Genomic DNA, 25979 nt, shown 5'->3' on the forward strand with positions numbered 1-25979 from the left:
GTTATAGAGATCTGAAAATATTTTAGGGAGAAAGATCATTGTCATGAACCCCAACATGCAAATTTTCTCAAAATTAGGATTAGTTTTCCATAAACGTCTAATAGGCGATCCCAGTGAATCACCCTGTACATGACCTACTCTCCACAATATAAGTTTCATGAAATTGCTCCCCCCTCTAATACAGAGAGAGCAATAAAATGTCGGAAATATTTTCGTGTTTCTCATTTTAATATTTTTCTTTCCAGTTTTCCATTGTGTACCTACAAATAAAAAATTCTTATTCAATACGTTCAGATTATCGATTTGGCTCCTTTAATATTAGCCAGTTTTGTGGTGTCATCATCACGAACGAATTGACTGGGTTGTGTACACATTTTTTTTTCTAAATGTTATACCTAACTAATTCAACAATAAATATTTCCCCATGTACTTGTAGTCTCTAACTCACCTATAGAATAGTAGGAAACAATCGATAAAACCAACTAGATAAATTATTCAATGTGACCTGAACAATCACAGAAGGGTTGATTCTAGTTATATATCGTGTAGGATCTCTTATACCAACATAGAATTTGATTTAGTAAAGCTCTAGAGGGAAGGAATATTTCCGAGAAGGATAAATTTGACAAAAACCACACTAACAACTTTGCTTTATATTATAATTTTGCTTTAAAATACCATTCGTCATTTTCTCTAATTATGGTGCTTTTTTAGGTTTAGGTGTGATATATTGTTCCATGGGTAAATGGAAAAATGAACTCCACGAAAAGAACTTATGTTCAAATAATTGAAGAAAATCCTCAGTTTCTCACTAAATAAGAACCCCTTTGAATTATGATTCCAATTATTATGAAGCTTATACGTAGTTCAGGAAAAGAGCTTTTCTCAACTGAAATTTTCACAGAAATGAGTAGATTCCAGGAATCGAATGAAAGACCTTCCATTTCCAAAGCTCTTCCGAGAAACTTTGATAATTATTGGAATTTAATTAGTTAGTTAGCGCAGTTTGCTGTAGGTACAATAGACCTATCCTCTCTCCTCAAAAATGAGTCCATGTATTCCAAAAGCGGAAAATAATGTATTCAGCATAATCAACCGGTCAACATTCTGTGTAGTCAATTTCTCTATATTCTAATTCTTCAAAATTTGACTCCTTTATTTTGTGTTATAAAAAAATAATGTATTTCGATCTCTAACTAGAAGGATTAAAATCAAAAAGCAACTGATTTTTATAATAATTTTAGTCCATCTGGTTCCAATAGTTGCTGAAAAAAGCTCTAGATAGTGGACATACAGATTTTTCATTGAATTTTTGGATTCTGTATAAGGCCAATTGAAAAGTCCTCGGTCTGATGCACAGATCGCGGTGCTATTATTAAATCCATAAGATTTATAGTGAGTACCAAGCTTCAAACGATACGTGTCAAAATTTGACAGCAGTCCGATGACCGATGATTAGTTAGTGAGATATTGCGAATGCAGTGGACGCCCAAAAGAGGCTGTTACCGACGAAAAAATCAAAAAAGTTCACAAAATAATTTTAATTGAGCGTGAAGGGTTGATCGAGATAGCAGACATTGTGAAGATATCATCTGAACGTGAACATCATATAATTCACGAAAATTTGTACATGAGAAAGCTGCGTGCAAAATGGGCACCGCGCGAGCTCACAATCGATCAAAAGCAACCACGTGTTAAAGTTTCTGAGCAGTGTTTGAAGCTGTTTAGGTGCAATAACTTGAATTGTTGTGTCGATATGTGACAATAGATGAAACATGGCTCCATCATTTCACTCCGGAGTCTAATCGACAGTTAGCTGAGTGGACTACACACGATGAATTGAATCCAAAACGTGGAAAAACACAACAGTCAGCTGGCAAGGTTATGGTATCAGTATTCTAGGATACGCAAGGTATAATATTAATTGATAGATGGAAGATAATCGCTGTATCGCCTTCGAAGGCAACTAAGTTGAATAATAAAATCGAATTTTTCCAAAAAATTGTGTTTCACTATGGAAGACCACTATGAAAATTTCAGCACGAGGCTGAAACTTTTTTATCCTCAAATATTTCAAGTGGTTCATTAACGAAAACAATCAATCAATATCTAGGATAAATCAATAATTATTGATATTCCCAAAACTATTCAAGATAGTTGAGAAAATAAGACTTTCTCCAACGATTTCAAAGTTTATAATTGCAACTAATAAACCAGAATGTGCAACACTGATAATCGTGCATATTCACGAAGGCTTATTTAAGTCACACGAAAGTATCAAACTTCCATTTCAAACAGATTCGAACTTGAAGCATTCAAGAAAATGCTTCCAACAATTCCCTGAGCTTATTTTTCTTATTCTTTCTCCTTTGCGGAATCAACTCGAAAAGTAACTTTCTACTAGGAAATCCAGATAGTAATAAACTCCAACTTTTACAGCAGAACGCATTCATGAATATTTTCGAGCATCATTAGGAAACGTGCTTTCCACTCCAGACAGTAAATTCGCTAGATGGGAAGTTTCAGGGAGACCGACGTATGTGAGAATGAAGAGGGAATAAATCTTATGGAGGGGAGTTTTGAATAAGAAGAAGCACGAAGAAAAACAAAGGAAATTGCACTTTATAGTTCGTTGTTTCCTGTCATAAAAGGATTATCTCAACTCGTAAAGCACTTTTCTTTTCAATTAAAACAAAAATAGAAAACACTCTTACGGACAGCATCAATCACAAAATGGAAGATCAAATTGAATGGTGTAAAAACACATTCTTTTTTTTTTCAACATTTTTCTCCAAGCATATCATCTTCCATAAAAAACTATTTCTGACTGAAAAATCATAGAAACTAGTCCCAATGTGATTATTCCATCATCATCAATATTCTGTCGACCCCTAAAGGAAGACTAGAATAAATATATGTTTACAACATATCACATCAACTCAGTTAAGATAGAAATACCTATCTTCTAGAATCAATCTGTTTCAGCTCGATGAATGATTGATACAAGCAAGGAAATCTATAAATAACCTTTCATGAACATGGAGAAGATGCTGTTAATATTTGAGAGGTACACGAGAATTGACTTGTTAGTTGTCACTATACCAATTTACTGAGCCAGAATGCGGGTCTTTGAAGCTGCTGAATTACTATTATCATTGTTTTAATACTTCCCAGAAGCTTTTAACTGTTTCAGTCTACCATATTGAGATGTTCTAAGCAAATTGGAGAATATGAGTTCAAGATATTGCAATAAAATTAATCGAAAATGGACTAATAACTAAATCAAAGTCGATAGAAACCATAAAGACGTACTTCAAAGGAGCATAATTGGAACAGTGTTCCTTCACACACAGTTTTGGCAACGTTAGTTGAATAAAGATAGTATAATGCGGTCATATAAACAATCCCTTTCTTTTATAATGACAATTTTCACTATGCAAAATGCTCTCACGGGAAGCTGAATTAAGATTAAGTGATGCTGACATCAGGGAGGAAGATTTGCAGAAATACCTACATTGTCACTCTCCGCTTGATTTCGGCATTCTTTATGCATCTCTCTCGAACACATTAATTTCGTGCAGCTATCACTTTTGAAGCTGTCATGTTTTGACATTCTACAAGTAAAAACTACGCCATTACATGCCGTACGAGTTGAAGCCGAGAGATGTTGAACGGCGTTTGTTTGCTTGTGAACAGCTGCTTGCAAGGCAAAGGTAGAAGGGATTTCTGCATCGCATTGTGACTGGAGACGAAAAATGGGTTCATTACGATAACCCCAAGCGCAGAAAATCATGGGGATATCCCGGCCATGCTTTCACGTCGACCAACCGAATATTCACGGTCCCAAGGTCATTTTCAGTATTTGGTTAGACCAGCTCAGCGTAGGTATTATGAGTTTTTAAAACCGACTGAAACAATCACAGACAATCGTAATCGAACGCAATTAATGCGTTTGAGCCGAGCATTGAAAGACAAACGGTCGTAATACAAGAAGAGACATGATAAAGTGATTTAACAGCATGACAATGCTCAACCCCAGATTGCGAATATGGTTAAGACATACTTGGAAAGGTCAAATGAAATCCTACCCCATCCGCCGTCTTCTCCAGACGTTGCTCCTTCAGACTATCACTTGATTCGATGAATAGCACATGGCCTGGCTGACCAGCACTTCTAAGTCTTATGAAGAAGTAAAAATTGAATCGATTCGTGGATCGTTTCAAAAGATGGCCAGTTGTTTCAACCCGGGATTCGAATGCTGCCCGAACGATGGGAGAAAGTAGTGGCCAACGATGGACAATACTTTGAATCATAAATATACAATCCAGTTTTTCACAATGAAGCTTCGAAATTCGGAAAAAAACGGCGGAAGCAGAGTTGTTTGCCCATGTACAACAAGATTTTATCTCTCAGACGAGATCTTATTTGCTCAAAAATGTTGAGCCAAACTGAAGTTACAGGCATTTCAATCAGTCAGATTTCTTCCCTTCCCCTACCTTTATTTGATGTCGTAAAATCGAAAGTGATAATTCAAAAATATATAGAATTTTCCAAGGATTACAGTGATGATATTTTTTCTTCAAGTTTATATGAAACATTTTCGAGTAAAATTCATTTTTCTACTCGACGATTACTATTACGCCCACTAGCGGTAGGGGTATGAACTTCAAAACAATTTCCAGTGTGTTTTCTTGTATACTTTAGTGGTAAAAAATTTTACCTGAAGTCTCTACGATGAGTGGATCTTGAGATATAGCCGCTTACCTCGCTTATTTGCCCACACTGTACATCCACAAATGTGCCAATTAGTCATAGATAAATTCGTGAGAAGGATATGGTGCTGCATCCGTAGCCGTGGCGGCCATTTGGCGTCTTTCATCGTTAATGGCATACCTTCCTCTTCACAATAAAATAAATGTCCGTTGATTTTTCTTAAATATCTATTCTCTATATCAAAAAGAAACCTCTGATTGGATAACCCTGAACTAGACATCCTAGGAATTTAGTCAAAAAAATTTGAAACACCTTGTATGAGTTGGAATCAGTTTCTAAGTGCCCAAGCTCGCAAGTGCTCCTAACTTCTCTCTTCTCGAATTTTATCCCTTGAATTATCTCAAGAGCTCACACCCCCTTAAATTTTATAGCAACACATAAAAAAACAATTGAAAACGATTGAAAAGAATTGATAGGCCAACAGCGATTTCAACTCCAACAAAAAAAAAACTGAAGGGACAATATAAAACTCACCGTAAATCCTCTAGCTCGTAGAACATGTCCTTGGAAGAATCGTGAATGTAGATTTTAACGTTCGGCGAATCTAAATATTCCATTGTTAGCTGTTTGGGAAAGGACCTGACGAACAAGGCCTTCACCGTATCGATAGAGGTAATTTCATTGGGTAGAAGCGCCCTTTTCGTCTCGTTCCGATATTGGAGGAACACCAGGCCTGCAAGAGAAATACGATCAAGCGAACTTCGAACTTTGGCCGATAGTTTCGAACGAATCGTTAGCATACTCGGGGATTGAATATTATCTCACCCCGGGAGATTAGGAAGGTTTATGTCTTGTGCTTCGACGAAAACGACGAAAGAATTGGTAATTCAGGGTATCTTTTACGATTTTCTTCGAAAAATAATGCATTTTCATAGAAACACTTCGTAAAACTATAACATTTCGATGGGAAGTTTCACAAACTTTCAATTACCGATCAACTCTATGATTTCAGTTTGAATTCTGTAGTGGATCTGAAACTGACCATCGAAATGATTTGATTATGACATGCAGCATATATATAACCTAGCTTTCACGGAAACGTGTGATAAAGCTCTATGTTCAATACACGAATAATTTCATATGTCCAATATTGCTTAGCTTTATAACACTTTCTATGGAATAAGTCTTTGATTAATACAGATATAATATTGCATAGAGAAGTAGCATGACGAGACTTTTTTATGGTGTGGTTTACTAGTTCAGAATATACATCCAATTACTACAATAAATCAGTAATATGTATCAATTATTTATGACGCATTGATTAAATCTTTCTACAACTATCAATTTGGAAACAGGTGAGAATAACATTCAATTATTTTAATGGTGTCTAGACATACCTCAATAACATTCAGGATACTCAGATATTTATTGATTTATGGAAATATGGGAGATATTCCATCTAAAATCGAGTAAACTCTAGTTGAAGTCATTTGAATGATTCGTATTTAATTTAGTTTCATGTTATTACAACCAGACATTGACTAAAAACATAAATGATTCAATTATTAGCATATAAGAAGTTCTGTGAAATGCGTGATAAACCTAAAATGTTCTTTGTTACATACACGAAAAATTTCGTATGTCATAGTTTATCGTTCCAATATCGTTTAGCCTTATGATTTTTTTTATGGAATAAGTCTTTGATTGATACAGATATATTACATGAAGAAGGAGTATTGACAAGTCTTTTTATGGTGTGCTTACAGAAAATGCATCCAACAACTCAATGAATCATATAGAAATATCTATCAATTATTTATTACGCATTGATGAACTGTTTCAACAACTATCAATTTGGAAGCAGGTGAGAATAACATACAATTATTTTAATGGTGTCTTGCCCTACCTCAATAGCATTCAGGAAACTGAGATATTTATTGATTACTGGAAATATCGAAGATATTCCATCGTAAATCTAGTAACCTCTAGTTGGAATTATTCGAATGATTAATTTTCGTATTTTATTTATTTTCGTGTTATTACACTAAAAACATAGATGATTCGATAAACTATTAGATGCAACATATAAGAGGTTCTGTGAAAAGCGTGATGAAGCTAAAAAGTTCTGTGTTGCATACATCTATCATTTCGTATTTTATAGTTTATGGTTTAAATATTACTGAGCCTCTTTTCTATGGAATAAGTCTTTGATTAATACAGATATAAAATTACATAAAGAAATAGTATCGACAAGACTTTTTAGTGGTGTGCTTAACTTGTCCAGAATATACATCCAATAACTACAATGAATCAGGAATATGTATTTATAACGCATTGAATAACTTTTTCAATATATATCAATTTGGAGATAGGTGAGAATAACATCCAATTATTTTGATGGTTTTCATACCTACCTCAATAGCATTCAGGATACTGAGTTAATTATTGATTATGTAAGCTATTCCGTACAAAATTCGGTGATCTCTAGTAGGAATAATTCGAATGATTCATTTCAGTTATATCATCTCAATTAAATACAGTATTATATGGATATGGAATTTGGTGACAATTTGATGAATAAAGATGGAATGAACAAAATGTAGTTTTCGTACGATTTCTACTCAAGTAAGTAAACATAGGTATAACATTATTTATCTCCGCATAACTTTATTATCACTGAGATGTATTTTGGGGGTCAGGTAGGGGTATTTTGTACAGGGGAGGAATCTTATGTTTAAACATCTGCACTGATCAAAGACTCACCCTGCATATTGAGAAGACATGGATATCGTGGATCATGATGTTGAAGTAATTCAGCTTGAGGGAATAAGAAACCCAATTTAGATTAATTTTATCTCGTGTTCTTCATTACAAATCATGACAAAAAATATTGATCTCAATTATAATTTATTCACCTACATGGAATTTCCACAAAATTTCAAACATCCATGACATTTTTGTCTCTTTGTTGAACATACTAGAATCAACAATATTTTGAGAGAACTTGGAAACGAATTCATTCAAAATTATGAGTCTGGGGATATTGCTGGCCACATGTCTGAATATTTCAAAAAAGTAGGATTTAATTGAAAATGTAATTAAATTGTCTGTAGTCTGAAGGTTAAGTGGCGCTATATTTGTTGTTTTAAAAAAAAGATAAAAACGAGTTTCGATTGTTGACAAAACACTGTTTTTCGATGGAAAAAATACTGTACACGACAACCAATAGCTTAATGAAATGTTATTCAGATTCATTTCCATCGACAACAACAAGTAAAAGGTGGTATGCTAAATTTGCTAGGTTGAGACATAACAAGTTCCTCATGAATTTCAGCTTTTTCGAATATAAATTACACATTGCACATAATTAAATTTGAGCTTTAATCAATCGATATTTCAATCAAAATTGAAAATTTGTATACTTTTGGTTTAGTAAATGTGAATAAAAGAATTGCCAAGAAGTAGAAATATCGAAAAACCTCAAATATAATGGTAATCAACGAAGAACGTCTGAATAGAGCCTTCAATATCCATATTGCTTCTAAAGCTGATTATTATCGATTGAAACTTTTTCAAGCCTACCAAATTCTTGACGTAATCATATTAATGAACTGCTCCGAATATTTTGCGAGGGAAAACTTCGAACTTTATAGAATACAAAATAAGGATAAACGTCAATATCCAATACCTCAAAATAAAATCAAATTGACATTGAATTCTCCTTCATAAAATCATCATTATTCTGGAAGAATAGCATCTTATTATTTTCCAATCTCTCTAATTCATTTGGTCCTTCGCCAAATTTTATCCAGTTTTTAGCTTTCGGTCTCACTGGAACAATAATCCAATTTTCTATTTGTTTAATGGTGACAATATCACTGGACCGGCAGTATCACCAGACTCAATAACCAATCATATGATAACCGTCAAAATTTGTTCAATTATCGCATATATTTATCATTTTGTATGTGATGTAGTGACTCGATCCAAGCTAATTGTGGAACCTTGAACATGATCGTTTTTCCGAATCTATATGGTGATTGAATGTGTCAGACAATAACATGAATTCTTTCGATAATAATCTACCCAACAGAAGCTCTTATTTTGTCAAATTAAAAAACTCACCTAATGGTCTTTCTAAGGTTTTGCTGGGCGTTCGTACCACTGGAAGGGAACTTCTTTGTTTACCACCCCTTCTGAAACCAGTTGAGCTCGTCTCCACCTCTGACATGATTCCAGGATCATCATCGAACAGCATTGCGTTGGAGGACTTTCCATATCCACAAGGTTGACCCTGAAAAAAAAATTGATACTTGTAGCTGGAAATAACTACTGAGGACTACTACTTTCAAGACAGAGGTAAGTGATAGAATATTGTTTCTTGATCGATTCCAAAGACCTGAATGATGATACATTGATGTTTATCGACTAAACTTGGTAGAAATTTTTAACTAGTGAAAAATAGTAATTGATCAAAAGTTCAAAGGAGTTCAACAAGAAATGAAGTATTTTGTTTGCACAATGCTTTGCACCACTCCAATTGGTTTGACACTTCGGCACCATTCTTAGCATGACGTCCACCAAGTGATCGATTTCTTCCCAAGCAACTTGTTATTAATACCGGGGAGCTACAAGTGTTTGTAGAGGATTAGCTAATTTATAGAGTATTCTACCCCGCATGTCCCACACATGTTTAATACGCGAAGGATCGGGATATCTGAGTGGTCATGGCAAAAAATTAATGGTAGCAACTTCGAAGCTTTCCAAAGATTTTTCCATGTAAAGACAGGCTTTATAGTGTTTAAAATTCGGGTTTTCCAGCTCCTGAAGAAATGAACGGATATGGTACTCTATCATCAACATATCGCCTGGAATAAATACCTACTAAGATGTACTTCCATATACAAGTAACCCCATACCATAACTATAAGCCCCACACTAAAGTGCACATGCCACTCAATATAAAACTACACTTTGTGATGTTCTTCTCGTCTATGTCTGATCATCATGCGTTCATCGTGCATTCTCAAACAGAAGGGATTCGTCATCTCAATTCCAAGTCCCAATCCAGTAGCAAGCTATACCACTTCAAACGATGGTATCGATGACGAGTCGTCAGCGAAAAAACAGAATTTGCTCGATAGTACTGCAATCCAAAAGTTACAATACGATGGTAAACGGCATTAAGTGTGACAGGAACTCCTTTGTTTTTGAACCATTGTTCAGATTTTGAAAATCTGTGAATATAATGCCGTTAATTAAAGATAGCGGTCCTGGATATTATTTCCTGTCTTGGCTATCTATTCCTCATTCCCGACGTTCTTGATCTTCTCTAAACCATGCTTGATAATACCGTACTACAGAGGATAGGTTATGATTAAGACGATTAGCAATTTCTCAAGAGCCACCTCCACGTAATCTAATAATGTGAACTCTCTCAAATTCCCACAGTTGATAATTTTCAAGTTGCCGCACTGTCTAGACATAACCGCAGCCTCAAAACGCAAAGAACAACACTAAAACTAAGAATTTCAACTAAAAACAATACCGAAATCAATTCCATTCCTCATAATAGTTTCAATTGCAACAACTACTGAAATTTAGAATTTTGCAGGCCTGCTGAATCATTTCGAATGAAATTTCAATCAATTACGTCCTTTAACATGTTGAATATTTGTGCCAAGTTTTGTCAAAAAATAGCAACGTCAATTGGTGTTACAGCATTTTTCCTGTCACATACAATTGAGGCTGTTAAATACATTTGATTCAGTATTGAAGCTGTACATGTAATGTGTTTGTGTTCTTTTTCAAATTGATATATGTATAAAACTCCAAGAATATACAAAAAAAGCTTTAGTTTGGCGAGCCCATTTTATGACAGATTCAGTGAACAAAATATTTTAGCAGCACAATTTGAAAATTTTTCTCCTCCACACTATTTTAAGTAATTATTAATACGTTGTCATGGTTGTGAGAAATGCATGTCAAAGAGTAAATGACCCCATTAGTTTGCTGCCCCATATAGAGTAGGTACCTCTCCTAAAGAAAATAATATTATTCTCAGAGGGCATTCGAGCAATAATGTGAAAATAACTATCTAAAAGTAAAGGAATTTTGAATCTGAAAACACTTGATTCGAGCAAAACTTTGAAGATTTTGCATATTGAATAACTTGATGATGATAGAACCCACTATCTCATTGAAATCAGCTTTAAACCATCATCTCAAAGTCTCTCTCCATTGACAGAAGAAAGATCATTTATGTGAAGGCTATCCTTTGAGATTTGATATTCAGTGATAAATGACGATGCTATAACTTCAATCGCTTTGTGTATTTTGGATTGCTTAAGGCTTCATCCTTAGTCTCTTCAGAGAAATGGCAGCATGAATAATACAAAGAAAAAACACAATGAAGGACACATCAAATTATCAGGATTAATAGGCCCTAAGGAGAATCATCTAAAATGGGTAAAATCTAGAAACTTTCTTAACAATCATCCACAAAACTTAGTTTTCCGCGAATTAAATTCTAATGGAAATAAAATCTATTTTCTCATTAAAGTTTGAGTAATCACCTCTTCGTAGATCGTGTTGTTCAGTTCTTCGACGCTCCGCAGTTGAATCCTGAGACTGAACGGATTGCGACCATCCAGGCTGAGGGGGAAAGAAGTTTCGGCCAGCTTCACCGCCGTCCTTCCATTCCCCAGATCCGTTAACGAGGTGGCCCTTCTCGGCGACGTCGAGGGGATGGATTTATCGACACAATGTAATTTAACTTGACGCGATTGCTTTTTATCTCCAACGTCTGCTAACGAGTCCGATTTCCGGCCCCTCGATCCTCCCTTGGATTTCGATGACAGCACTGATTTTTGGACGGACATCTCGGATTTTACGGTATATACACGTATATACGGGTATAAGTCACGCACTACGCGAGCTCCGGTTCGATTGATAGATTTTGCTTTTTGTTTGGTTATTTATTGAATTTCGTTAGAGACTATAGTTAATTTAATGCCTTGTGGGAATGAAGTGTGATTTCGAGATACCTACACAAAAAAAAAATTTGCAAAAATCACGATTATTAAGGGTGTCCGCTACGTTTTACACTACCTTCTTCAGTGTAGATTCATTTTGATTTTGATTCCTCGGAGTAATAAACATAGATAAAGGGAGCATATGGCATTTTCAGTGAACAAGTTTTATCCCCAACATGAACAATCAAATTTGATATGAAGCGCACGAAAATATAAACATATCAGTGATATGATATTACACTCAATTCGCGAGTTTTTCCTCATAGAACGTTACATATTAACTCATATAATATATCGAAATAAATACGACGTGAAACAACCAATGACACTAAGAGAGCAAAAGTTGCCAAAACTTGGATTTCAGCAGGTAGATACAGAAAATAATAAATACTCTGCTTATTATAAATTCGACAATTAGGATGAAAACCGGAAGCAAAATATTCAAATTTGCATATTTAATCAGGAATCACTCAAATGAATATATTTCATTCAATATAATATACTGTGTCCGTAAAGTATGGAACAAATTCATTTCTAGCTAAACAGACCATTTTAATTTAATTTTTCGTATTTTAAAATAATAATCTAATATACAGGGTGAATTACTTTCGCGTAATGACGTCACCGTCATTTTATTCGAATGAAACACCCCATTTTGTCTCAATTTTCCGATTACACTAACTGAGCTGATTCCAAAAATGTCTCACTTCTTACTTCCTATAGTGAATCAACGTTTCATATTAACCAAAAATATATTGAAATAAATGCCTAAATATATCAGAAATTCCGAAAACAAACTTCAAATCGCGCCAAACGATGTGAAACAACCGATGACACTAAGAGAGCAAAAGTTGTCAAACCTTGGATTTCAGCAAGTATATACAGATAATAATAAATACTCTGCTTATTATAAATTAGGAATAATATCGGATTCCAAATATTCAAATATGCATATTTAATCGGGAATCCACTCAAATAAATATATTTCATTCAATATAATATACATTCATAACGATATAGTAAAATTGTGGATTTGAAAATATATCACAATTCCAAACGTAATCTAACCATGTTGGGGACCTGTAAAAATTGCGTATACTCCCTCTATCTATGTCGAGATCTATGTTCATTACTCTATGATCGATTTTTCAATTTTTGGAAGAAACCCTCGTATGGAAGTTCACATAAATATTTACAATTGAGAGTATTGATGAGAAAGGTAGTGTACACCCTTAAGTGGAAAAGTTCTTCAAATTTGACTCCATTACGAATTCTCCTCTTCTCTTAGAAATGATATCAGGATAAATGAGTTTTTGTTCATGAACTAATAGATATTGAAGTAATATCAATTATAAAATTTCTTCAAACCATTAGGCCGAATGTCGTTAAACTTACGTCAGCTGTTCGGAACAGAAATACCATCCTACCAAATAAATAAACACATTTATATTTATAGCGCGTATTTATTGAAAATTCCCTCTTCACTTTTGTCCGTGAGAGTATACGTCAATTAGTTAAAAAGAAGAAGAAGAAGCTTTGTACAACGTCGGTATCGGATCATATAATCGGATATACAGAGTCATTCATTTCGGAAATAGATCAGACGATTTTCATAGATTTTGGTGTGCAAGGATCTTGTGATATGGCCGACACCATCTTTTCCTCTTTCCATTATAAAGAACTTTGTTATTTCCAATGGATCATCCTGTATATCTTTTTCCTTTTGAAATCCTTAGGAAATACTGAATATTTTTCATGAATTTTCCCTATTCCTAAATGACATTATTTTGGAGTTATAACTATAATCACATTATCTTCGGAGCGGAAATTCTTTTTTGCTTTGAATTGAGTTTTATCCTAAAACAATACGTTGGTGAAGGTTTGTAAGCGAAAACATCGAAGATTGGAAAAATTTCTTCGCGCTATAGTCGCAGAATTACTATTTTGTAAAATTTGCGTACGCACAACGCTCGATCCGCTCTCGAGAAATGCTCTATGGCCCCTTAATTTCCAGGAGACAGGCTATTAACGACCTATATCCCGCGTCACTCCAAATCGTTGCGTTCACGCAGAGAGACAAGCAAATATAAACAATTTTTTGAGACACCTTGTATGATAACACAATACTTCGAGAAACACGATTGATTCAATTTTAGGCAGAACTAATGCTACCTAATGCGTTCAACCGACAAATATAAACTCAAAAAACAGAATGCGAAAATCGTAAATACGCCCATGAAGATATCGAGCTATTTTAATCGGCACCACAATTATAGTCAGTATTTCACTATTTCACCTGAATTTCGTATGGCACATTTTCAATATCGCTCACTTTTGAATACAACACAAGATATGTGATGCACTTGAGTAGTCAAATAGAACTGAATATGAAATGATGATAGTAATGGACAGTGGGAATGTCATAAAATTGTAGATGTGTTGGTCGTAAGGGAATTAATTGAATTCAACTATGTATGTGTTGTAGTCGATGTGACATCACTCGGATAATTAGTGCAGGAAGTACTGCGGAATACTAAAATAGACAGTTAGTGTTAAACATGTCAGTACCCCCCTTTTTTTCTATTCCTTGAATCTGGAAAGCTTAATGACCTGAGATCGATTGAAATTATCATTATTTCGGATTTTGTTACGAGTGAGTAATGACGACCTTGAAGTGGAATCGTAACTGATATTATGTAGGTTCATATTAATGAGTAATAAATTACGTAGTTAGTTTTAGTTCTATACATTACCTCACTTTACTTTTAGGACTTCTCTTCATGCTTTGCTTCGATGAAATATTCATGAATGAATTAGTTGATTTAATTCTTTTAGTAATTAATTCAAAAGAATAATTGCTTTAAATGTATATTGATTGCCTGAAATGGGATTGACGGTATTCTATGTGATGAATAAAATCAGAAAATTTTTATTCAATTAATGTTCTTCTAATTTTTCTAAGCAGAAACTTATTTTTACGAATGAACACGAATAATTGGTTGACTCAATTTTGTATTTCAACATGTGTTTGGAATCGCCCTGACAAGATAATTCTAACACAGGACAAGAGAGTTCATCCTAGTACCAACATATACTGCAACACCCAGAAGGGCTGTTTAAATTTTAATTTCTTTTTTGGTAAAACATAAATTGTAGTCGTTTTTTTGCAAGTTTTTAAATTTATAATACAACAAACCAGCTGTTCGAGGAGATCCAAACTCGATGTTTAGTTGTTGTTAAAATGCCTAGAGAACGTGTACCCGGAATTTATCGCCAGCTAAGTGATTTTGAAAGAATTATTGATCTACAAAGTCTACGGGAGTCGGGGTTGTTATTTCGAGAAATCGCTAACCGTACGAACAGAAATCCAACTGTTATGAGATATTGTCAAGCGTGGTTTGATAATACCCAAAATCGAAGAAGAGTAGACACCGGACGTCAAAGGGACACAAATGAAGTTCAAGATCGACGTCTAAGACGTATGGCCATTAGAGACCAATTTGCGACAACTCGATCTTTGGCTGATGAGTGGTTAGGAAAACATGGCCATCCTGTAACTGTCCGAACGGTTTACCGCTGGATAAGATCTTTTGGGCTGCAGCATCATCGACTCCATCTTGTGTAACCTCTGAGGGTTGAGCATCTCCGGCAACGATTACAGTCGTGCAGAGAACAACATTGGAATGTGGAAAGGCGTCAGGTCGTCTTTTCTGATGAATCTCGATTCTCCTTGGGTGCACATGATGGCCGAAGAAGGGTTAGGCGACGTCGGCAAGAAAGACGTGAACCTCAGTTTGATGTTGAGCGTCATGTACACCGAGATGTACAGCGGACAGTAAGAGTTATGGTTTGGGGGGCTATTGCACATGCAAGAAAGTCACCTTTAGTCTTTATTCGAGGTAACGTCACTGCGCTGCATTACCTTCAAGAAATAGTGGAGCCATATGTTCTCCTTTGACCTTAACCGGCTCGAGAATCCAATATTTCAGGAAGATAATGGCCGACACCTCATGTTAACAGAGTTAGTTTTAACTTTTTCGAAGCGACCCAAGTGAGTATTTTACTATTTTGCCATGGCCGCCCAGATCCCCCCATCTTTCGCAATAGAGCCGGTTTGGGACATCTTGGGTAGAAGACTTGGAAATTTATCCCAGCCCCCACGGACTTTGGCGGCTCTGAGACATGAAGTACATATAGCTTGGGATAGTATCCCTCAAGAAGAACTATACCATCTTATTACATCAATGCCGAGACGTGTTGGGGGAGTGTATAGATAATCGCGGGGGACAAACACTTTATTAACAAATTTATAAAAAAAAATTATAAACCCTTCGTTTTTTTCTCCAAATTTGAATAATTTACTCCATGCTATACTATCTATGTTTCACCAAAAAAAAGGGAAATTTGAACAGCTCCTTCTGGGTGTTCTACAGTTTCTTTGTCAGTTAGCATATGAAATATAACCATGAAATCTGCGTGAAATTGAGATAAATCCCTCACGATTTTGTTTCACAACGTATGGCAGAATGAATGGATTTGCCACAGAATTAGAAAAAGTTATTTTGGTACGTTCAGTCTGACAAGGAAGTGACGTTTATGAACATATGAAATGTCATTGAATTTTCCTTGTATTCTTACCTCAAGATCCATTGTCCTCGATAGAGGTCCACCCTGTACCGCCATCCCAAAATATTGCTGGTCTCCTCCCAGGGTATGACGTCGAGGATCGTCCCTCCTATTGCTTCGAGTTCTTCCTCTCACCTCACCTTCATTGTCACTACGACCTGCAAAAAAAGAAAATTGCTATTAAGTTCAGTTATCGGTTTGATCCGAACAAGGTCTTATTGGAGAAAATCATTCAAAAAACAGTATACGAAAAGTTTGAGCACTCTATGTCTCTACTATCAAAAGCTATAAGCCTCTCACACGACTTCATTGTGAGCCACCCTGTACATTATCATTGAACCTAAATTTTGCATCGTGAATATTAAATTCTCAGAAAAGTTTCAATAGAATTCTTGGTGGGATAGAAAAGGAAAAAGCCTTTTCTAAATTCCTTTTGATGTATTGATTGAATCCATTCTATCATCCTTGAATGGGGCCAATTCATCTTCACTTTGCTTTCAGGTGGCAATCATTTTGGAACTATAACATTCGCTTATTGAAAATGCACCGCATACTTCTTCGAATCTCAGTTTTACTGCTCTAAAAGTTCACGATATCCAAAATGGAAAATTATGGAATTCAGTATTCCTTCGTTGAATGAAGAAGCAGACAATAAAGAAGGCATTTCACATTTATAACTGGATAGTTGAATGAGATCTCCTTAGAACTAGGAGATGGGATGTCATATAACCATTTCATTGGATCATAAAAAGTCAAAATCCTCGTTGACGGAATTGATGTCGCTGAGGTTATGATCCTAATATATATTTATTCGTCTCTAAAACTTTTGGAAGTAGATTTATTTCGTCGAACACAGATTGGTTACTGTTCCTCCTCCATGGAGATTTCGAAGTTTATGATCGAATTAAAAAATCAGCTTATCTATTGAATCAATGGGGATTCTGATCGGGAAAAAAAAGTTCGAGGGTTCAAATCCATTGATGAAGAACGAAATTTTCTAAATCCCAAGTGTTAAACCTTTTCTGTTTGGGAACAATCAACAATACTGTTTTTAAAAGAGGCAATAACAAAATTCACGCACAAACAACTAGTTCTTTCAATTCGTATAAACCCTTAGCTTATGTAAACAGAAGAAGAGGAATAAGTCGACCAGAGTCATATCAGGGAATTACGGTAGCTATTCGATGAAGTTTGATGAGTTTTCTACCCACAACTGAACTTTTCAACGATTTCCTTTGGTACAGGACACGAAATTCAATTTGCAATATATTAGGTCAACAACTTTGCCTCCACCGTTTTGCAATAGATGGCTGTAGCGGTAAGTGGTAGTCTAAATAAATAGATCATAGATGTCATAAAAGAAGTTCAGGTATTTGTAAACATAACGCCATCGAAATATGAGTCGATTTGTCTGATGTGTCTGCATAATGAAGTTATTCTCGATTAAACATGTCAGCTTACGAGCCAAATTCTAGTCTTTTGCGGGAGGTTTTAATTTTCTGGTTTAATATGAAGAAATCTGCGGCTGGGGCTCATCGAATACTCTACAATACCTATGGTGAGGCCGCTATTAGTGAAAAAACGTGCCAAGAGTGGTTTCAACGCCTCAAGAACGGTGATTTAGACGTAGAAGACCAGCATTGTGGTGAAAGAGAGAAGGTTTTCGAAGGTACAGAATTGAAAGCATCACTTGATCAAGATTCGTGTCAAACGCAACAAGAATTGGCAGGTTCATTTCGAGTTGCGCAATAAGCCATTTCAAAACGCTTGAATCATGGGAATGTTGATTCACAAACAAGGAAATTGGGTGCCGTATGAGTTGAAGCTGAGAGATGTTGAATGGCGTTTGTTTGCTTGTGAACAGCTGCTTGCAAGGCAAAGATGGACAGGATTTTTACATCGCATAATCACTGGAGACTGTAAATGGGTTCATTACGATAATCCAAATCGTGGGGATATCCCGGCCATGCTTCCAGGTCGACGGCCAACCAAATATTCACGGTTCCAAGGTCATACTCAGTATTTGGTGAGACCAGCTCGACGTAGTGTATTATGACCTGTTCAAACCGACTGAAACAATCACATGCGATCGTTATCGAACGTAATTAATTCGTTTAATACTTTGAACCATAAATGTATAACCAGTTTTTTACAATAAAGCCTCAAACTTCAGAAAAAAACGGTGGAAGCAACGTTGTACGCCTATGTGGTCATAAGTATGTTCTTAGTTTTTAACAGATATAATAAGGAAGTGAATTCATTCAACATTACATTATATTTGTCATAAACATCATACTATCATCAGAAAAAAAATAATATGTGTATCTGATAAAATGGAAAATCATAGAGCTTTATTCTTGAATTTTTTTGTAGTCTTTGATTTTTCCTCGAAATTTTTCGACATCCATTCGATGCAATAATAATCTGTTTCCGTTAAGTGTTCATTCTGTTCTCCACTTCTATTTTGCTTGTCCAAATCGTGTAAAGATTTCCCAGAATTTTGTATACAATCAACGTTTTCTTTGCTTTTCTCACCTTCCCCTTGAGACTTCGCTTCCCTTTTTTTCGCAGACTTCGATTTCATTTTATGTTTAGAAGACATGTCTAATTGAGGCTCTTGGATATTCTTCAATCTCTCCAAAGCTTTCTTATCCAGATCTAAAACAGCGTTCTTTCTGGATGAAGTGTAATTGACAAGTTTTGATCGTTTCTTCTGCTTGCTAGTGGGCAACTCGTTTAGCAATTTCATGCTATTCTTAGTGTTACTGTCATTTTTTTTGACGAACTCTGTTTCTTCCACAGGAACGAAAGTTATGAGAGATACATTACTTTTCAAGAGAAGCTCTGACTCCTCCATAAGCTGACGCACTGTCTTTAGATTTGCTTCTCTCATGGGCATGGTTGGCGCATACTTCTGCAATAACCTTATTTGTGGTATTTTGAATTTGGAGTGTTTTGAAGAATCATCGGCGATCATTATTGGAAATTTTGGACTTTGAATATAATAAAAATATATCTTGACTGATGTCAAATGGTGACACTGAATTATAAATCCGCAATTTGTAATTTGATTATTCGTTCCATTTTTGTGTACAGTGGCGACAATATGTTCGAACTGAGCCTTAAAATGGCGAATGGAGCGGGGCTTTACCATAGAACTTAAGAATACGATAGACTGAACTGAACTGACACTCCGTCGAAATTAAGATTATTAGGCCTGATAGATTTGTATATAAAACATATTTATTCAACTGAAAAATAGCAAGTTACAGACATTTCAATCAGTCCGATTTCTCCCTATCTCCCACCCTTATTTGATGTCGTGAAATCGAAAGTGATAATTCAAAATGATACAGAATTTTTCAAGGATTACAGTGATGTTATTTCATTCATTTCTCTAGTCGACGATAGCTATTACGCCCCCTAGCGGTAGATGTATGAACTCGAAAACAATTTCCAGTGTGTTTTCTTGTCGGTACACTTTAATAGTAAAAATTTTTACCGCAAGTCTCTACGATGAGTGAATCTTGAGATATAGCCGCTTTCCTCGTTTATTTGCCCACCCTGTACAATAACTACTCAAATTTTCATGCCAAATTTCAGAAGAATTATATCATCAGAACCATAGAATTTTATTTCAAATGTACGAGCACTCAAAATTGCTGCTCAGGGCTTTTTATAATTTTCATTTTATTTTCATCATAACACAACTTTCAGTTTCTTCATAACTTTGAAGGAACGAATAGTAAATAAAATCTAAAAACTGATAAAATAGCAGTAGTGAAATCCACGAATATTACTACGTTATTTGTCCCATTTCAATGAGACATCATATAGACGTCCCGCAAATAGAAACGGTCAAGTTCAAGCATCATATAAATAGATTTTTAGTTTCGACATCCCAGGAAAGAAACTATGTCACGAACGAAAATATAAAACAGTTTCATAAACACGTGTATCTTTTTGTAACACTAACAGCAGTTTTCCATTAAAATCCAATTGAAAAATGTGAATGAATTGATGATTGGTTGAAATTACACAGTTATCTAACACTACTGAATTCACTTTTGAAAGAATATTGAGGATATTGATAAAAGTGATAGTGTTTTTGTATGAACACGTAATTTTTAGGGTACTCTTGAGAAGTATGAATATAATTACAAATGTTCCATAGCTACACATTAATCAAAATAACTCAGCTAAGAGAAATGGATCAAAAAAAGATTAAATAAGAACACAACGTAGATGAAAATTCAACAAAAAAATATATCCAATTACGTCAACGTCATTCATATTCTGCATAATCAATAACTTTTTCAATGTATAATATGGATATCCACTTCCTTCGATATTTCTTATCCTCGATCTTCAAATAAAGAAGTATTGAATAATTTTGACATTAAGATATCTGGACCAACATATTTCAGTCAGCAACCAGTTGATAAATAACTGATATTTGTGACAGAGGGCAACAAACTTATTTTACTCGGAAGCAGCTTGACAAGATATTGAAAGAAAGTTAGGAGACAACAGACTCGATAGAAATACCCAAATGACGTTAATTCAAACAGAAGTGGATGTCTGGTTTCCCATCCAGTGTGGAAAATCGATAAACGGAAAACGGAGTAGGGAAGTGATTGCCAGAGTGAATTTACAAGAAGGAAACAATAAAGAGATTATTGGATTTCGGAGGAAAATTTATTTTAACGTTTTCAACAAATGAAATGCTACCACAGGTCTACTTGATATCCATAGACATACCGCCTGTTGAAAAGAATTGAAAGAATGCAAAAAATTGACACGAAAATTTTAAAGTAATTCAGAATATATTAAATCGTTAATTTTTTTATATCAGATATAATTGCATCAATTCTTCTCCTTTTAATGAAAGATTCGGATCAGGGAGGTTGTTTCGGAAACAAACGATTACAAAAACGAGATAACTACCCTGCTACCACCACTATTTTCGCATTTTATGGCTCAATAAAAACTTCAAATATCTGGAATCTAAGTCGTTGAAATTTTGCCAAAAAGCTAATGCACTATTTCCGTATTCAATTGGTCTGAACTCATTGTATCATCCCAGTCTACTTTTCTGTCCTATTTCAAACGTCAAGGATTTTTTCACTAATTTAAATCGGCAGATTGCCTCCCAAACATATCGGTTTCACTCACATATTATTATCTTCACAATTTTCACTTGTAATGTTATGTTGACTCGATGATAGATTTTTTTAATTTTGTTCATTCTTTCGTACAATGAATGTTGAAAGTTCAATTTAATTATTGAAATCAATTCTTTCAATTACCACAACACATGCTGATATATCATAAAAAAAATTATCTCGCAGCTGAGTTTCAACCCTTAACGTGGAAGTTTTCTGTGAAGCCATATAAAAACTATTTGTGGGAGAACGTAATTTGTTATTTAGTATTACTTTAGTCCCCCCCTAGCTCGAAAACACGATTTATAAATATTTAAGTCAGAAAATTGAGGCTTCAAATATGAAAAATTCTCATCTTAAACTACTCAGAATCATAAAATTCAAAAGTTATGTTCCACCCAAAATTCCAACCCCAACATGTTCATGCTTGATAATTTACGAACTGCATATCTAGCTGACCTGGTAGAAGTTTTCTTGCTATCATAAGAGAATATATTATTTAATAATTTGAAGTAAAATGAGATGAAATCAAATTCTCCAGTTACAATAAGTATTCAAAGTGAAAAAAATTCCAATGGTGTAATCATTAGTTTTTATCGCAATTAGTTTTGAAGTTATTATATAAACTTATGTTTTTTTAATTGTAAACCATATATAGTAATGCCTGTAAAAAATGAAATCTCTTAAATAGAGTTTTTCTTCTTCAAAAATGTATATGTAACATGATTTTCATAAATCTATAAAAATCATAAAAAGTTTCAGTTTCACACGGCAAATCAAACAAGCGACTACCTATGATAATCTGTGAATTCCGGATTTAACACCGTTAGATTTTTTCCTTTGGTCACATTAAAAGAACAACAGTTATCAATTTGAGAATGTTGTTCAGTTTTCTTGATTTTTTCAGTTTCCCAGGGAAATTTTCGGAATTTTTCTTCCATAACTTCATTCTAGGTCCTAGGAGCAATTAGGAAAAAATAAATAAGATAGGTTAAGCGGTTTTTACGTAATGATTTGACATAGCAAAAAAAACCCTATTTTTATATATTCAGATATTCAAGCCGAATACAATTTGTTCTAGTTCATTTTGTCTGTCTAATTATAAATTTTCAAGCTGAAAGTTCAGAGAAGAAAATCGGGTTTAAAAAAATATTATGAACCATTTTCCTCTGCCGAAAATAGAAAGGTAAAGTAACGTTTCTTCACGGTTACATTGTATATTTTTATGCTTTGAGCTGAAAGGTACGCTGAACCATAAAGTGTAAGTGTAATGGGAATTCCTTCTTCTACCACACTCGGCTGATTGGTTTTACCCTTATTGTTTACATTATACATGTCGTAATGAATGAAACAGACCATTGCAGGCATACACACAGGCGTTGCTCACATTTGGCCATGTTATTTATTGCCCTATCCCAGACTTGAACTTCTGAATTCCACCGAACCCTATTGCTATATGTCTTGTGACGTGAGGTGAAAGCAATGAAGCCCGCTGAGTCGAAATCAGTTGAGAGTGAGAAACAGGGTAGCAGTGAAATTGCATCATTAAACATTTTCCAGCATCGTTGCCGGACTGTGCATTTTTTCCAAGTTTTACCATAAAATCAATATCGACAATTGGTTGACGAAGTATTCACATGTCTTGAATTTTGTGTTCGATTTCGAAAAACTGTAATAAAGTTGGTATCTAATTGCATACGGAGATATTTTTTGAGTTAACAAACCACGCCAATTTTTAAAGAATTAATTTGCTCTTATAAGAAAGAGCAATACAAAAAACTGTTAACTTCAAACAATGAAGCAGGTGTTGATAAATCTCAGTATTAATAGAGGAAATGTGAACAAGGACACGAATAAAAACCTCTGCAAAAACTCTGTCTCCCCGTATAACAGGCCAATTGAAAAGTCCCGGTCTACCATAGTAAAACACATTTTTTCGGCAAAATTCGATTTTATTATTCAACATAGTTGCCTTCGAGGTCGATTCAACGATTGTAGCGATCTTCACACTTTTCGATAACATTTTTGTAGTACTATTTGTCTTTCGGTTCAAAATAGGCCTCAGTTTCGGCGATTACTTCTTCATTGGCGCTAAAATTCTTTCTAGCGAGCATTCTTTTGAGGTCTGAGAACAGGAAAAAGTCGCTGGGGGCCAGATCTGGCGAATACGGTGGATGCAGAAGCGATTTGAAGCTCAATTCATGCAATTTTGCCATTGTTTCTATTGATTTGTGACACGGCGCATTGTCTTGATGAAACAGCACCTTTTTTTTTCTTCAAATGGGACAATTTTTTGAAGATTTCATCCTTTAAACGATTCAATAATGCTATATACTTAGTCTGTTCCTAAGAAGATTGAAACCTGGAACTTTTTTTGAAGGCTCAACAATTAAACTTTTATTGAAGATATTACAAGAATTCCATTCCAAACGCCAATTTCATTAGATTTGAGTGAATAGATCATTTCAATCACGCTGTGCAAGAGGATTTAGAAACAGTTTGACAAATGCATCATTTAGAGACGTTCAACCGCTCATAAACTAAATATTGAATTACCTTAGGTAATTTCGTATCATCTTCCTCTTATGACTATCAATTTGTAGTGCGTGTGTAACTGCGCAAACAAGAAATATACATAATACTACAAATTGGATTGGCTTCTATAGATCATTCGGATAATTGGAACAGAGATTTTGGGTTATTCATAGCGAAGAGCATAATTATATTCAATTACTTATTTCAAGTCATTATACACGTGCAGACCCAAGGAGGCTTTGAAGTTTTTCGATCAAACAGAAATGATGAACTAGTCAAAGGAATTTTTTATTAATATTGTGTTGCAGCACTCCTATTAGTTTGACACTCCCACACCTTTCTGGCATGGATTTCACAATGTGATCGATTTCCTCCTAGGCAAAATGTGATCATACCGTGGAGCTTCTAGTATTTATGGAGGATTAGCGAATTGATTCGGTCTTCTACCAATCATCTCCCACACATAATAGATGGGCGAAATGTCGGAAGATCTGGGTGGCTATGACAAAATATTGACGTTAGCCTCCTCGAAGTGCTGCATGGAATGCCATTGCAATGAGAGGACGGGAATTATCCTGTGGAAAAACACAAGTCCTCCAGCTATTGATGAAATGGGAGTATATAAATATAGGTATTCATATTTCCTCACTTAAATGCCTCCTGAGACATGCTTTCATAAGTAAGAACACCCCATACCATAACCACTACAGTGAGGTGCACATGATACTCGACAAAAAACTGCACATTGTGACATTCTCCACGTCTACGTCTGACCATTATGCGATCATATTGTATTCACAAACATAATCAGGATTCCTGATTCAAGACCACTCTATTCCATTTCATGTCCCAATCCAGTTGCAAGGTACACCACTCCAAACGTTGCTGTTGATGATGAGCCATCAGTGGAAGATAGGATCAAAAGGACTACAAATCCAAAGCTCTGATTTGATGGTTAATTGTCTGAAGAGTTACAGAACGTCTTTCGTTTCAAAACTATCGTTTGGTTATTGATCTTGTACCTGAGTATCAGTTTCTTAATACCATAAATCGAAGATGGCTTTCCTGGACCTCATTTGTTTGTCTTGGCTGTCTACGACGTTCTTTACTTTCTTTAGACCAATACTGATTTCTGAACAGTCATATTTAAGGAATCTCTAGTCAGATTTTTCCAATAACAAACTCAACTGCGACATTCGAAATCCAAACCTTCCCTGAAAATTTCAAATTTCTAGGTTGTCCCTTTTGAAAGTTATCGTGATTCCGGCCATATGGAAATAAACGTTTAAATTGTGGAACCAGGGTTTTTGATTCTGAAATATGACTCCACAGTTATATAAATAGTACAGATCCTCAGATTTCCATATCATAAAAACTAACCTTGATTCGTCAATATGTAGATTTCATTTAATCAATTCTAGACTATATATCGATTGAAATCAAGGGGAAGTATTCAGAACTAAATCACTTTCAATTACTGAAACTCGTATTTCGAAGTAACTCAATTAAATAATTAGTTAGTGTTCGCTTTTCGATTTATTATATTTAATACTGTATAGGTTTGTAATCCCCTGGATTTTCTTAATTGACGGTTTGTAATGAAGCAATGTATAGGGCAGATGATGGTTATAACTTTCGAGTCTGTCGATGCTACACGGAATTTTGTAATCACTTGGACGCATAAAATATTTGGTCTGCCATTTGAATACTCCCCTTCGAAAGTTAAGAGGAGAAAATATTTTTAAGGAACTTTGCAATTCATCATGAAAAATAATTTCAAGCTGAACAAACTGCAAGCAAGACTAAAGACAAATTGTTTCAATTCGAAATAAGATAAGCGCATCTTTATGTGTATCATCGATGTCGGGAATACATTGAACTTATTATATACACTTGAGACTCA

At 34.9% G+C, this 25979-nt stretch overlaps 1 protein-coding gene across 14 annotated transcripts in view; it reads right to left on the minus strand.

Moving 5' to 3' along the window:
• LOC123678955 (coiled-coil domain-containing protein CG32809) overlaps window positions 1-25979 on the minus strand; it is a 128391-nt gene that overhangs the window by 92148 nt on the left and 10264 nt on the right. For 12 of the 14 annotated variants that reach the window (XM_045616247.1, XM_045616241.1, XM_045616239.1 and 9 more), the window contains 4 exons: window positions 16389-16534; window positions 8842-9010; window positions 7480-7533; window positions 5248-5446 (listed from right to left, as the gene is read on the minus strand). In XM_045616247.1, coding sequence (XP_045472203.1) covers window positions 5248-5446; window positions 7480-7533; window positions 8842-9010; window positions 16389-16534 — 568 coding nt within the window. Of the gene's footprint in view, window positions 1-5247; window positions 5447-7479; window positions 7534-8841; window positions 9011-11291; window positions 11730-16388; window positions 16535-25979 lie in introns of those variants that run through there. The other 2 variants (XM_045616234.1, XM_045616236.1) reach the window with 2 other exon arrangements.

This window comes from Harmonia axyridis, chromosome 4 (assembly GCF_914767665.1).
Source record: "Harmonia axyridis chromosome 4, icHarAxyr1.1, whole genome shotgun sequence".
NCBI classification, from domain to species: Eukaryota; Metazoa; Arthropoda; class Insecta; order Coleoptera; family Coccinellidae; genus Harmonia; species Harmonia axyridis.